The following is a 14,982-nucleotide window of genomic DNA, read 5'->3' on the forward strand; positions in this document are numbered from 1 at the left end:
CCTCCTGGGCCGTCTCGAGGAGGTCTATCGAACCACCGCTGCTGCCGCTATAATCTCCGGTATAGTTCAATTTCTGCTTCTTCGGCCAGCCAGCGTCGACACCTGGCTGGTCTGAAAAGTACAATAATTTAAGAAAGATAGAGAGAGTACTCGTTAAAACAAGTGGTGCGAATGAAAATGACGTTCAAAGCGCGTATATATAGTTTTTTCGAAAAAAAAATTAAAAAGTAAAATCTGACGTCGGTCTGACGTCGATCCGGGGCCTACAATGGCGCCGTGAGGATCGGCGTCGTCACACGAATCGGCATGGCCACGCCGAAGTTGACGCCAATTTTCACCGACGCCGGTCGCAATGGTTCGGCGTCAGAACCGGCGTCGGCGAAAAATCGGCGTCGCGGTTTTGACGCATCCATTGCTGATGCTCTTAACATCTAAACTTCAACTCAATCGGTATTCAGGGCCAGGCCGCACTGTTGGCCCGATCTCAGACCACTACGCCCCCTCCTGCAATGCGCGGCCCGGTTAGCCGCACGACAATTTTTTCGGCCCACCCCAATTCTGACCCAAAATTAATCAATTATTAATTAAATAAGCAATATTGTTGTTTATGTAAGTTGAATTGTGTAACGTGAAGAAAGAATTTTGTTCAGTATTTATTTACTTCAAAATAACAAAAAAAAAATCGGAAACTGCATTCAGAAACTTCATTCTTCAACACTTAGCAGCAACAATTCTAATTTTTGTCGATTAACTAGTTCATCCCTCTCCCATCCGCATAGCTTAAACTAAAAAGGGCGAAAAAGAAGCCAAAAGGATTAGGAAAAAAGAGCAACAAACAGCCAAATTCTTTTTCCCTTTTCCTGTTCATACTTCAATTTGCTCTTGTCTTCTGCAGAGTTAAGGCCATGTTTGGATGTTCCATTTAGTTCGCGATGGCGCAGAGGGGCTACTACGTGGTGGGGGATTATGTGGTGGGAAAGCAGATTGGGGCGGGCTCGTTCTCCACGGTGTGGCACGCGCGCCACCGCGTCCACGGCACCGAAGTCGCCATCAAAGAGATCGCTACCTCTCGATTGAACCCCAAATTGCAGGACAGCTTGAAGTCCGAGATCGTCATTCTTAAGAAAATCAATCACCCCAACATCATCCGTTTGCACGACATGCTCGAGGTCTTAAACCTACCTTTCTCCCCTCGAATTGTTCATCGATTTTCATTCTTAGGTTACTGCCACTGTGCAATTTATGTCAGTCTCACTTGATGGATTTCAAACTCAGATTAAAAGCTCATAAAATGATTATTAAAGCAAGGATTTTTGGAGGCGAAGTGAAATTCAATATGTCCTGTTTTCCATTAATGTCACCATACATTCTTATGCGCAGCAGTCAATTTGTTGCGATATTTTCAGGAGCCAGGAAAGATGTACATTGTTTTGGAGTATTGCAGAGGAGGTGATCTTTCAATTCATCTTCAACGGCTCCAAGGAGGAATCTCGGAGGCAACTACGAAGCGCTTTATGCAGCAACTAGGTATCACTTATTGTTTTTCCCTCTTCTGTATGCCGAGGGTTTCTTCATGATTTTAATGATATGCAGCCGAGGGCCTCAAAGTTCTCCGTGAAAACAATCTTATACACCGGGACTTAAAGCCTCAGGTGTGCATTTGAAACAAACTTTAAAACTTACTTTATCTCTGTAGTGAGGTTCTTATAGTCTTTTATCAACTCAAAAACGTATATCAATAATTCCAAATGTAACCGTAATTTGAATAGTTGTTATGAACTGAATTGGTGTGCCTGAATCCTGAACAGAATCTCCTCCTTTCATCTAACGGTGACAACAGCATCCTGAAGATTGCTGATTTCGGCTTTGCAAGGCATGCCTATTTTCTCTTGAATCTTGTATTTGTAGTCATTATATGATGAAATAGTAGCATAAATTTACTCCCTGTAACTTGTATGGGTACATTACCAATGTAAAGATTGAATTCGAAACAAAAAATTCTTTCGTTCTGCCAGATCTCTACAACCTTTAGGCCTTGCAGAAACTTTATGTGGTTCACCGCTGTACATGGCTCCCGAAATAATGCAGCTCCAGAGATATGATGCTAAGGTGGCATTCAATAGTTCACATATTCTAATCCTCTCCTACTCCTAGCATTAACCCAATAAAACAGGCAGATCTCTGGAGTGTTGGTGTCATTCTATTCCAACTTGTAACCGGGAAAACTCCGTTTACAGGAGTTAACCAGATACAGGTATGTTATCTTAGATTTTGATTGCTTCGAAGCTTTTTAGCTGTGTTTTCCTTGTAACAAAACATTGTCCGAACTGCATTCCACAGCTGCTCCAGAACATCATTAAAGCAACTGATTTGAAGTTCCCACCTGAGGCAAAGGATTTGAGTCTACACTGCATGGATTTGTGCAGAAAATTGCTGCGGCGCAATCCAGGTATTCCATTGTTTGACCAATAAAAAAAATCTGGTTTTGAATAGTGTCAGAATTTATGAAAATTGTATGGTTACTTTATCAAAAAAAAATAAACATATCAATTTGTTGACACCCTTATTTATACAGTGGAGCGGTTGACATTTGAGGAGTTTTTTAACCATCCTTATCTGTCTCAAAGACAACTTGATGAATCATTCAGGTGAATACAATATGCAAGTTTATTCGATCATGATAATACATATGTTCTTTTCTTTTGCAAACTTCTCTTTTGCAGAAACAGGCAATCAGAAAGAGTTTTAGATGGTTTCCCTCTTGAGGGGAATACAGATGAAAGCTTTGATGAAGATTGTTTACCTGAATGTAATACAGCCCAAAGTTTGCATGAAGAGTGTTTACCGTTTAGTCTAGATGAAGAATCCAGTGGCACTATTGTCAGTCCATCTTACCCAGAAACAACCACCAAGAAGTCGACGCACGAGAGATTTTCTCCTCGTAAAGAAGATATTACTGGGCCCAGAGTAGACAGCCGCCAAGGAAAGCTCAAGGGGTCTCCTAAAACCATGAACCTTGATTTACTACTAGATACTCATCCTAAAAAAGGTAGCTATGTTTATAATCTTATACTATGATTCTGTTGTGGCATAGATTCTTTAAGCACAGCTTATATTACTTGGTAGCTTTTCATTTCTCCGTCTAATTTGATATGACTTGACAGTTGATGATCCGGTGGAGTCCATCGACAAGGATTATGTGATTGTCCCTGGTTCTCCAATGAAAATTCCGTCAGTAGGGCATGCTTTCAAGGCTAGTTATTTTCAGTCTAAATATGGAAGTGCACCTTCTCATCGTGAAAATGTTTCCACTACTCCATATCCGATAATTGGGGGACGAACTGGTAAATTTGACCGTGCACAAGGTATAGAAAGTCCTCTATCTGCTCCTGAGATTTCACATGGATCGGTGAATAACTTAGTTAATTTAGAGCTGCCATCAACCGACTACACGATACGGATCAGTTCATTGCAGCGCTTTGCAGCTGCCATCAGAGAGTTAGTAAAGGACAAGGTAATTTAACGAACTTTGACTGAACCAAGGCAATCTTGCTAAATTATTACACTAATTTGTATATCGTCATTAGTTTGAGATGTACATTTTATATCACCTATATAACATATTGAATCTCCCAACTTTCCTATTTGAGGTATGTAAAAAATATGGCTCTCATTTGATAGATCAAGGGAGGAATGCAGCTAGAAGCCTTTTCAGTTCAGCTCGTTATTCTTGCTATATGGAAGCAAGCTTTGCACATTTGTCACACTCATGCAGCTTCAGCTATGCATGGAAGTCCAAGTCATGATGATACAAGATCGAGAGAAGTCTCTCAGGCTGAGCGTAATTCATCTGGTGAAGAGTTTCTTAATAATATTTCGAATAGGCATGGGCCAGTTAACATCAGCGAACAGATAGAGAGAGCATTTCTTCAAGAAGTTGAGCACGCTGAGGAACTTGCGAAAGTAATAGAGCCTGGTACGAGGACCAACCCTATTAATCTTGTCCATATGCAAGAGTTTTAGGCTCATAGACGCCCACGATCAAAAACCTGAAATATGAAAGTACAACATGCTCTTTCATTGGATAGCTAATTGACAAGGATTTGAAGCTATTCCATTTGCCATCTCTGTATTCATATCCATGTACTAGATAGATATATGCTTTATAATTTATTCAGTGACGAAATCACGAGTTTCTTGATTCAGGAAATAAGGAAATCCCAGATGCCATGGAATTGATATATCAATCTGCACTAGCGTTGGGGAGACACGGAGCAGTAAGTATTAGTTCGTTATTTGCTAGATCCATGAAAAGCTAAAGTTTTGAAGAAGTTACCCAAAATATTTGTGGATTGGTTGCAGGTTGATGAATATATGGGTGATACTGAAAGTGCTGTGATTTTCTACTCAAAATCCGTTCACCTATTCCGGTTTCTTCTAGTGGAGGCACCGTGCCTCGCTTTGAATCCTCAATTTTCCCTCACCAACTCGGACCGATACCGGGTCGAGAATTACATTAATGCCATCATGAACAGGCATAACATTTCAAGGTCTCAAAAAGTTGGCATGTTGAAGGGAGATCATCATCCTAGCTCTTCCTGAAACCGGTGCCGTATCGAGAAAATCACATTAATTTCAATTCTTTATATTTTATTTTTACCTTTTTTTCCTTTTGTAAATTCCTAGCAACATTAAAGCATGCCTGTGCTGTATGTATATATATTCACACTTATTCTTGAAAATCCAAATTTGTACAGACGTTGTAAGCCTATATGGCTCTTTTCTTGAGTTTATTTTACGCTTCCTTTGAAGTCATAACTATTAAGTGTTGGAGAGAGAGAGAGAGAGTCAACCTCCATGGATGACCAACCACAGCCTAATGTGTCATCTCATGCTGCAATAGTCCTTTGTTGGTTCAACCTCCTCTTCTCCATTTCCATTTAAATTCAAATCATCTTTGTAGCATTCAACAATGGCTACATGCTTCCAACCACCACCATCAGCAACCATAGAAGATGACTCTGCGGTGCTCTTCTCGACGTCGGACTCGCCGGAGGAGTCCACCAGCCAGTCCTCCTCCAACCACTCCCCACCCCACCACCACACCCAAACACCTTACAAACTCACAGTCACCAACCTATCCTACACCATTCAAAAAAACACATGGTTCTCCACCCTCGTTTCCGGGGGCGCTAAGAAGCCACCGATCAACATTCTGAAATCCGTCTCCTTTGTCGCGAGAAGCTCCGAGATCCTCGCGGTCGTGGGCCCCAGCGGAACGGGAAAGTCCACCCTCATTAGAATCGTCTCCGGCCGGGTACGTGACCGAGACTTTGATCCCAAGATCATCGTCCTCAACGACAGCATCGTGCCCAGCCAAGAACATCTTAGAAAGATATGTGGCTTCATTGCTCAAGAAGACACCCTCTTCCCTCTCCTTACGGTTAAAGAAACACTCATGTTCAGTGCCAAGTTCAGGTTAAAGGAGATGAGTGCTCGCGACAGAGAAGACAGAGTCGACTGCCTGATGCAAGAGCTCGGACTCGTCCATGTGGCTGACACTTTTGTCGGAGACGAAGACAACCGTGGCATATCTGGAGGAGAGAGGAAGAGAGTATCCATCGCAGTGGACGTGATCCATGATCCTCCCATTTTGCTTCTCGACGAGCCAACTTCTGGCCTCGACAGCAGCTCGGCTCTCCATGTAGTCGAGCTGCTTTCTTCCATGGCTCAAGGCAGGCAGAGGACTATAATCCTCTCTATTCACCAACCAAGTTACCGAATCCTCCAACGCATTCCAAACTTCTTGATCCTCTCCCACGGCTCAGTTGTCCACCACGGCTCGCTCCAGTCTCTAGAGCTAGCCATCACGAAGCAGGGGTTCAAGATCCCACCACAGATCAACCCGCTCGAGTTCTCAATGGAGATGGTGTCCATTCTTGAGGAGTCCTACTCGAGAAGGCAGAATACGAATACGTATTCAATGCTGCAGATTGAAAGAGCCAAGAAGGAAGTAGGCAGTGATCCATTTGTTTGGCAATTATATGAGATAATGGTGTTGTGTGTTAGGTTATGGAAGATTATTTACAGAACTAAGCAGCTTTTATTGGCTCGAACGATGCAAGCACTTGTTGGAGGGTTGGGTTTGGGGAGCGTTTATGTTGGAGTAAGGAAAGACGAAGGCGGAGTTGCAGAGAGATTAGGCCTATTCGCGTTTAGTCTGAGCTTTCTACTGTCCTCAACGGTGGAAGCTTTGCCTATTTATCTTCAAGAGAGGCGTGTGTTGATGAAGGAGGCATCGAGGGGCTCGTATAGAGTGTCCTCCTACTTGATCGCCAACACCATCATCTTCTTTCCCTTGTTGTTTGTGGTGGCGATTCTGTTTTCCGTGCCATTGTATTGGATTGTTGGGCTCAACCCTTCGTATTCTGCATTCTTGTTTTTCACGTTGGTTGTGTGGCTGATCGTGCTGATGGCGAGCTCTCTGGTGCTGTTTCTGAGCGTTATATCCCCAGATTTCATATCCGGGAATTCTCTCATCTGCACTGCTTTGGGAGCATTCTTTCTGTTTTCAGGCTACTTCATCCCGAGAGAGTTCATCCCCAAATACTGGCTTTTCATGTATTATGTGTCTCTTTATAGGTACCCTCTTGATTCTCTGCTTCTCAACGAGTACTGGAGTGAGAGAGACGAGTGTTTCTCGACAAGGTCTGGCGTGTGTGCGCTCACCGGGAGAGATGTGTTGAAGAGCAGGGGACTGGAGGAGGACACCAGATGGATCAACGTCGCCATCATGCTCGCTTTCTTCGTTTTGTATCGGATACTTTCTTGGATTCTTCTTACCCGGAAGGTCTCCAAGACAGATCTGTAATGTAATAAAACCAAATCAACTTTTTTTTGCCTCCTGCTTCTATATGTATCAAAGTTGACGAGAGGGCACATGTTGTTTCTATAAGCGTGGTATCCTCAAAGAAGCAATACATCAATGAACTTCACAGGTGAAAATTGAATAATACAACAATTGAAAAAATGTAATGAATTAAATCATCTCACTTGTAATAATACAAACCAACAGAGCTGAAGAGCTCAGCTCATACAAAACTGTTTCAAGTGTGACAACATTTGATAAAATAATCATAACAAAATCTACTGATGATCTATATCATCAATAAGATGGAAGACCTAAAACTACAACAAATGTTCGCTACAGTAAATCATTGGTGCCAAATTCAACAATATCAATAGACTTTACACTGAGACATCGCCGTCCTTGGAAGATTAGAGTTATCTGCCTATATTAGTAACATTCCTTACAATTTAAATCAAAACTGGCCCTCACTCTTCCCTTAGGGCCAAGGGTTTAATGAGGTTGACAACTGAACTGGTAAGCCATGACCAGATGCAGTGATCGAACTAACTGAAAGGCCCTTGTGCTAGATGCTTCTTCAATGTTTCATAGGTCATGAAAACAATGCCTACACCTGGAACAACCTTGTAGTATTCAGGCATTATCCCTCTATACATTCCACGGAGGCCTTCAGAACGGATAATGTGTTTCAAGGTTCCAAGTAATCCAGTTTTGTATACCCGGGCTCGACCAGCAGCACCTTCCAATTGCATTCTTCGCCTTACGAGATCCAAAGGGAATGTCGCTACAGCCAAACAAGTATATCAAGTTAGTGCATTCTTCACCTTCAGACTTGGACAACTGGCCAAGCTGAGCAGTACAAAGTTACCAGGTGTTGAACATAAGGACTTGCTTGCTTATAAATCTAATGTGTAGCATCAATTCAAGTTTGACTTAATGATACAGTTGAACTAGTTTTTTTGACCACATTTGTATCATAGTCAAGAAAAACAGGAAAGGTACCACAGGCAAGGCTCACCTGTTGATGACGCAATGCCAGAAAGACTACCACAAGCAAGGCTCACCAATACAGTAGAATCATCAGGCCTAGTCAAATAAAGAATTTTAAGCCCATTTATATACAAAAATGGTGGCTAAAATTGAAGTAAAATATCCAAGTTTCTTTTACCTGTGAGAGAGCCAGGAAGATCTCAAACTCTCATAAATTGAAAAGCTTATCGCTATACTGGGCCCAACCCCCTGTAGCCCAAATGATAAACTAAATAAAATCAGAATTCTCTATAGGAAGTCTGAATGGTATAGGAAAGGTACCAATAATGTTTAAGGCAAAGGAAAAAAGACATGTTTAAAGGCAAGGAAAGGTACCAATAATGTTGCTCCTAGCCCTTTGTACAGGCCAAAAAAACCTTCATCTCGGCAGATGGTACGAATTGAATGCCTAATGCCTTCGTAATATATGGTATTCCTCTACAATTTTCAAAAGAAAAAACAAGGTTTGCAATTAATTAATAATTCAAAAGATGAGTATTACGAGGAAGAATTTGCAGTTAGGGTCAAAATGCTTCCCCCACTATCTCAAACTAGAGAAAGAGTTTTAAGGTACTACAAGGTATAATTATGAGAAGACATATCGCCACTAGAAAAAGGAAACATCGGCAAACCAAGATCCTGAACAAAATTAAGTCAAACATTTTTATACATATTTGAGGTTCTAGAGTGATGTCGTGCAAGCTTCATTTTTGTGACATTTCTTCTCTTTCTACTTTTTTCCTAGTATTTCATTTTCAGTGATCCAGAGGTTATGGCTAAACATAAACAGGTCATGCTTCAATTTCAGCATTGTAAAACTTTACCTGTGCCGCCAGCCTTGTTCTGACAAGATCCAAAGGATATGTAGCAGACGCAGCAGTCATTCCTGCCAAGCCACCACCTACAAAATGCACAAATGCATCTGCACGGGGATGTTCTCCATTACCTTCAAGACCGGGTATTGATCTCAAAATCTGGCAGGCAATTGAAAATACCTCTATTGTCAGCACGTGAACAAGCTTCAACCATGATAGTAATGCAATATGCTCAATTAAATAAAATTACTCACTCTTTTGTACTGTTCATAAGAATAGAAGTTGACTGAAGAATAAGGAAGACGATGAGCTATGGTAACCAAATTCCCTTTCCAGAATGCCCTAACACCCTCTTCATTAACTATCCGTAAGGCCTCGCGCCATATACAAGGCTTACTCAATATCGCAACATCTGAATGCATGCCTTGCAGCTACCATGAGATTAAAAAAATTGTAAGACAAATATAATAAGAAACGTGAGACTGTCATAAAATTAAGTTTCAACAAAATTAGTGGACAAAAATAAAACGTCGATTCTTTCAGTAAAGCTTATCAGGCTACAACTTTCCTCACCAATTTAAGCAAGGGATATTTCTTTTTTTGTTCTAGACTAAAACTTAGATTCCGTAAGTGTACTGGAGTTTTTTTTATTCCGGGTTTGGGAGAGACGCATGACCTTCATGCGTCTCCTTTTAATGAGACGCATCACGGACATGCGTCTTTCAATTTTTCTGAAAAAAAATTTTAACGACGCACAACCATCATGCGTCTTAAGGAGAGACGCATCTCCCTCAAGCGTCGCTCATTTTTTTTACAAAATCATTCTTGATTGTTTATCTTTTATGGAGACATCCTTGAATGTTTTATGTTTCACCTTCGATGTGGGACAAAACTCATTCTTGGTTGCTTCTCTTTTATAGATACATCCTTGAATGTTTTATGTTCCACTTTCGATATGGGACAAAACTCATTCTTGGTTGCTTCTCTTTTATAGAGACATCCTTGAATGTTTTATGTTCCACTTTCGATGTGGGACAAAACTCATTCTTGATTGCTTCTATTTTATAGAGACATCCTTGAATGTTTTATGTTCCACTTTCGATATGGGACAAACTCATTCTTGGTTGCTTCTCTTTTATAGAGACATCCTTGAATGTTTTATGTTCCACTTTCAATGTGAGACAAAACTCATTCTTTGTTGTTTCTCTTTTATAGAGACATCTTTGAATGTTTTATGTTCCACTCAAAAATATGGGACAAACTCATTCTTGGTTGCGTCTCTTTTATAGAGACATCCTTGAATGTTTTATGTTCCACTCAAAGATGAATTTGAGTTTGATGTAATTGTTGGAGCTAGCTCACAAGTTAATTACTATAAGACGTTGATGAAGCCTCTAACTGATGTATCCAGCATCAATCTTCTTTCCAAACTTCATCTGAGCTATTCATTTCAAGGCCACAATCACTAATAAATACATCCTCCGCCCGTCATTAGCAGTGCTAGATTACTATTTTAATTTGTTCACGACTAAAAATCGTGGTTTACTCTTACTCAAAATGGTAGGTAGTCGTCACATTCCACTAAATTATTTCACTCACCTTTTATTATAAAAACTAGTATCACACCACCCGTGCGATGCACCGACTAAGATATTTTGAAACATTGATTTAAAGTTATAAACTAATTAAATGAAATTAAAATAATATCATTATATGAAAATTATAAACAAAAAATATAGCACTATATAATAAAGAAAAATCAATATTAAAATATAATAAACATGAAACAACTACAAAATATAATGTTTCAATATTAAATTACATGATATAAAACTCATCACAACAACCAATTGAATAAAAGAGTAATTGCTCATAAGTCGTTTTTGATAACTTGTTTATACAGTTGGTTTCATGATTAAACTATCATCACTAAAACTTATAATGAGTTTATATGCTCATTGTATATTTTCATTTTATTTATTTTTGAAAAGTCAATTTACCTAGAAAAGTGTTGCTGATTAATATCGTATTTAGGAGTATAATTAACTTAACTATCAATTTTATTCTAACAGAAAATGAAAGAAAAAGAAGGAAAAGATGTTTGCTAAATGTTCATGTGGTTGTTTTATGTTTTATAGAGACATTCAAGAATGAGTTTGTCCCACATCGAAAGTGGAACATAAAACATTCAAGGATGTCTCTATAAAAGAGAAACAACCAAGAATGAGTTTTGTCCCATATCGAAAGTGGAAGATAAAACATTCAAGGATGTCTCTATAAAAGAGAACAACAAGAATGAGTTTGTCCCACATCGAAAGTGAAACATAAAACATTCAAAGATGTCTCTATAAAAGAGAACCAACCAAGAATGATTTTGTCTCACATCGAAGGTGAAACATAAAACATTCAAGGATATCTCTATAAAAGAGAAACAACCAAGAATGATTTTGTTAAAAAAATGAGCGACGCATGAGGGAGATGCGTCTCTGCCTAAGACGCACGATGGTTGTGCGTCGTTAAAAAATTTTCGGAAAAATAGAAAGACGCATGTCCCTCATGCGCCTTTATGAAAAACGCATGTCCGTGATGCGTCTCATTAATAGGAGAATGCGTCTCTCCCAAACCTGGAATAAAAAAAAACTCTAGTACATTTACGGAATCTAAGTTTTAGTCTAGAACAAAAAAAGAAATATCCCATTTAAGCAATAAAACAGAGTGAGGGATGGATAAGACGTAATTTACCTGGAACAGAATGGTGAGCCGCGCTAGAGGAGCAGTACATGTCTTGCTGAAAGCTCCGGCGATGCCACCGGCGAGAAGCTGCGGAACCGTGCCAATCTGCGATATTTGCGGCTGCTGCGGCCGCGATTGTTGGTGTAGAAACTTCCTCGCGGCGGAGCCGCCATCCACTCCAACTCTAGCTTCCATCAATTCAAACCAGAATCAACAAAAAATATACCTAATCAACAACGCCACAGAAGTCCCCTAAAATCTTCAGCGTGTGGAAGGGAAATCCAATTCGAGATTGACGGCGACGAAGAAGCGAATCGAACTCCCCATTCCTCGCGGAGATTTCTCTGATTTATGAAAATGGTATACTTCTAAAACCTAGTGGAAAAGCCCTAGTTTGGGTGCCAATTTGATTCCGTGGAATATTACGTTGAACTTGAAATTTGAAAGCTAAGAGCTTTCACACCACATGAATTATGGGCCAGGCCTGGGCCTCTTTTTCTTGTGATTGACTAAACTTTGCATCGGCCTTTTAATACAAAGCCCATTTTGAATATTCTTCTATACACTTGCAACCCTTTCTGCAATAAAGCGCATTTAATTTTTAATTATGTCATCTTTCTTTTTTTTTCTTTTAGGGAAGTATTCTTCTTTTATTAACTGAAAAAGGAAGTTTGCATTGATTCTGAAAGAAAAGGGTAGACATAGGTAAACTACATTAAAGTTACTAGTAATAATGAGAAGGGCAAGCAAGATTCTTTTAAAAACCGGTATCACAGTATTCGAAAAGTTTGAATTAAAAAATAGTTGTGGAAGATAGGTTCCAATGATTGGTCGATGGGAAGGAGTAGTAGTTGTTGTTGTTGTTTATTACTTGGTTTGGTGTGGAAATTAGCAGAACCCGATTAGCTTATCCCCAATAGGTGGGTTCGCCTATTACTGGGAATAAATAAACAAAACAATCCTCACCACTACTAATCATCAGCTCAATAATGTATTACACCTTAAAAGACAGTTTTGCCCTTTCTACTTTTAGAGCATCACCAATGGCGGACGTCCGGTCGGACGTCCGCGACGGGCGACCGGGACGTCCGCCATTGTGGCGTCGAAGGTCGGATACGGACGTCCCGTGAGGACGTCGGGTGTCCTCGGACGTGCGGGCGACGGGCGGGCGGACGTCCGCCATTGTGGAGTGGGTAGGACGTCCGGTAATTAATTTTTTTTTTAAACTCTATATATACGGCTCGTTGAACTTCATTTCATTCGCACCACTTGTGTTAACAAGTTTCTCTCTTCTTTTACTACAAATTTCATTTCTACTTAATGGAGAACGATAGGAACTCCCCTGCCACGAGCGAGTCGCAGACTCCGGCGTTTCCCATCGACCTGGAGGGAAACGTTAGCGGAAATGCGACAACAGTTCCGACAATGTCGGGGATGGGTGGAATGGGTGGGATGATGTCCCCTTATATGTACAATTGGATGAGTGGGATGGGTGGTATGATGCCCAGGGCTGCGGGGATGGGGGGCATGACCCCAAATATGATGATGCTGGGGATGATGGCGGGGATGGGGATGGGGGGCATGACCCCAAATATGATGATGCCGGGGCTGGGGATGGCGATGGGGGGCATGACCCCAAATATGATGGGGATGCCGGGGATGATGCCGGGGGGAGGGGGTGGCAGGGGCCCACAAGCGGACGCTGTCTATCGGCCAGTTATCGATATGCTGTCTACTGATACCCCCTCCACTTATGTTCCGGAGACTCAGTTCACCAGCTTGGAAACTTTCTCTTTAGAGAAGTTGGGGCTATCTCCAGTCAGGGAGACTCCAGGCAGGGGGAAGGGACGTGGCAAGGGCAAGGGGAAAGCCCCGGGCTCTTCCTCGCGAACGGTGGCGGAGGAGGAGGATGAGGATGAGACGGGAAAGAGGACGGTATGGAGCCCGTGGGAAAATGTCGCGCTTGCGAAAGCTTGGGTTTCAGTAGTCGAGGATCTCTATGTCGGTGCCAACCAACATATTGCCAAACTGTGGTATCGCATCGCTGAAGCCTACCACACACACAAACCGGATGGGGCGAAGCATCGCGTTCCCGAACAGTGCCGGAAACAGTGGGAGCGGTTGTGGCCTAAGCTTAGTCGATTTGCGGGCCTCTACCAAAACAATCTCCGCCAGGCAAGCAGCGGTATGTCCGAGGAGGATGTCCGGAACCGTGCCTTTGCTCAGTACCCCGACAGAGCCTTGAAGTTCAAACAATTCGATCAGTGGGAGGCCTTTCTCGTGGTGAAGGATTCCCCAAAGTTTTGTGGGGGAGTCGAATCGGGCTGGGCGAAGCGGACGAAGATCAACGCTTCTGGTGAATACAGCAGCATTGCTGGTTCGCACGAGCTCCCAGAAGCCGACGAAGTGTCCCCGCTACCTCAATCAGACTCTCGCCGCCGTCGTCGCCCGGTTGGGCAAAAGGTTGCGCAGCGGAGGGCTAGGGGAAGCAGCAGCGGGTCGTTCGAGGTCCAATCGGAGGCCCCTGCTCCCCCAGAAGATATCGACAGACTCGCCCGCGCGCAGTTAACGACTAGCTTGTCCGGACCATGCATATGTGGCATAGCACGACAGATCCGGTGTACAAGAGGATGTTGAAGGATGTCATCGATGGATGTCGGCGCGATTTGGGGATGCCACCCATTGGAGATGATGGCGCCGAGATTAGAGGCGGGACGACGGGGCCGGCACGGGCCACGGGGCTGGCACGGGTGACGGGGCGGCACGGGCGACGAGGACAGCGCGGAGTGAGCCGGGGATATTGGACTATGTATTTTTCTTTTTTTGAATGACTATGTATTTTGTTTTTTTTCTAACTATGTTTTTTTATGTTTTATGACTATGTATTTTTGCCCGTATTTTGCTTTCCCGTATTCCGTGTTAAAATTATAATTCCGTTTTTACGTAATTACATTATTGTGATTTTTTTTATTGTGGGAAGGGCGATGGGAAGGGCGGATTGTGCAGGGGATGTCCTAGTGACGTGGCAGTGGGATGAGAAGTCCTAGTGACGTGGCAGGAGGTGTTTTTGGGATGTCCTAGTGGATGTCCGAGTGGGACATCCGCCCACTGGAGATGCTCTTAGCAACCACTTCTTGAATGGACTACTACTATTTTTTTGCTACCCTCTCTTCCCACGAGAATATATACATTTTTAATTAGACACAAGTTTTATTACATAATTAACAAAGTAAAATAAAGTATAAAGAAAAAATAATGAAAGTATTGTCACACTTCATTAGAGGGAAAAAGTTTCGAAATTTTAAAAGTGAATATTCTTGTGCGACGGACTAAAAAGGAAAAATGACTAGATGGACGGAGTGTCAAATAATATTGGTAGTATTTGTTTACGGCGATAATTCAAAATAGTTTTTTCTCTTATTCATTTACGATATGTCAATTTACTAAATTGGTACCTCACTCACAAGTAAAAGTAAATTACGGAGTACTTAATTACCTCTCTTTCGAGGGTCTTTATTGTTTTCCAATAGTAAAAAT

General features: G+C 41.7%; 3 protein-coding genes across 4 annotated transcripts; 2 read left to right on the top strand and 1 right to left on the bottom strand.

Annotated features, from left to right (window-relative positions):
- Positions 1 to 662: 662 nt before the first annotated feature.
- On the top strand, positions 663 to 4,818 carry LOC121792118 (serine/threonine-protein kinase ATG1c-like). 2 transcript variants are annotated; one of them, XM_042189941.1, is made up of 13 exons: positions 663 to 1,169; positions 1,407 to 1,527; positions 1,594 to 1,652; positions 1,809 to 1,873; positions 2,016 to 2,109; positions 2,174 to 2,254; positions 2,341 to 2,449; positions 2,576 to 2,648; positions 2,730 to 3,049; positions 3,165 to 3,514; positions 3,682 to 3,976; positions 4,207 to 4,277; positions 4,363 to 4,818. In XM_042189941.1, exons 1-13 carry the CDS (start codon positions 933 to 935, stop codon positions 4,600 to 4,602), a joined length of 2,115 nt encoding a protein of 704 aa, XP_042045875.1. In that variant the 5' UTR covers positions 663 to 932; the 3' UTR covers positions 4,603 to 4,818. The 2 variants fall into 2 exon arrangements, with proteins under 2 accessions (XP_042045875.1, XP_042045874.1); XM_042189940.1 differs by having other exon boundaries at positions 664 to 1,169; positions 2,724 to 3,049.
- Positions 4,819 to 4,972: 154 nt separating this feature from the next.
- On the top strand, positions 4,973 to 6,899 carry LOC121792119 (ABC transporter G family member 23-like). Its single transcript, XM_042189942.1, has one exon. It carries the CDS (start codon positions 4,973 to 4,975, stop codon positions 6,869 to 6,871), a length of 1,899 nt encoding a protein of 632 aa, XP_042045876.1. The 3' UTR covers positions 6,872 to 6,899.
- A 122-nt stretch (positions 6,900 to 7,021) lies between these two features.
- Positions 7,022 to 11,850, bottom strand: LOC121792121 (mitochondrial substrate carrier family protein B-like). The gene is made up of 7 exons (XM_042189943.1): positions 11,455 to 11,850; positions 8,967 to 9,143; positions 8,722 to 8,871; positions 8,234 to 8,335; positions 8,037 to 8,107; positions 7,887 to 7,954; positions 7,022 to 7,652 (listed from the first exon to the last, which is right to left on the bottom strand). The coding sequence occupies exons 1-7, from the start codon at positions 11,638 to 11,640 to the stop codon at positions 7,414 to 7,416; spliced, it is 993 nt and encodes a 330-aa protein (XP_042045877.1). The 5' UTR covers positions 11,641 to 11,850; the 3' UTR covers positions 7,022 to 7,413.
- Positions 11,851 to 14,982: the final 3,132 nt, after the last annotated feature.

This window comes from Salvia splendens, chromosome 2, assembly GCF_004379255.2.
Source record: "Salvia splendens isolate huo1 chromosome 2, SspV2, whole genome shotgun sequence".
NCBI classification, from domain to species: domain Eukaryota; kingdom Viridiplantae; phylum Streptophyta; class Magnoliopsida; order Lamiales; family Lamiaceae; genus Salvia; species Salvia splendens.

What these genes read in the sequence shown, in the direction of transcription:
- LOC121792121 (XM_042189943.1), bottom strand. Translation starts at nt 11,640, where the DNA reads ATGGAAGCTAGAGTTGGAGTGGATGGCGGCTCCGCCGCGAGGAAGTTT. An exon ending in CTTATGAACAGTACAAAAGA is followed by an intron (nt 8,872 to 8,966) that starts GTGAGTAATTTT and finishes ATTGCCTGCCAG; the next exon opens with ATTTTGAGATCAATACCCGG. An exon ending in TCTTCCTGGCTCTCTCACAG is followed by an intron (nt 7,955 to 8,036) that starts GTAAAAGAAACT and finishes TTATTTGACTAG; the next exon opens with GCCTGATGATTCTACTGTAT.
- LOC121792118 (XM_042189940.1), top strand. Translation starts at nt 933, where the DNA reads ATGGCGCAGAGGGGCTACTACGTGGTGGGGGATTATGTGGTGGGAAAG. An exon ending in GTTTGCACGACATGCTCGAG is followed by an intron (nt 1,170 to 1,406) that starts GTCTTAAACCTA and finishes CGATATTTTCAG; the next exon opens with GAGCCAGGAAAGATGTACAT. An exon ending in ATTGCTGCGGCGCAATCCAG is followed by an intron (nt 2,450 to 2,575) that starts GTATTCCATTGT and finishes TTATTTATACAG; the next exon opens with TGGAGCGGTTGACATTTGAG.
- LOC121792119 (XM_042189942.1), top strand. Translation starts at nt 4,973, where the DNA reads ATGGCTACATGCTTCCAACCACCACCATCAGCAACCATAGAAGATGAC.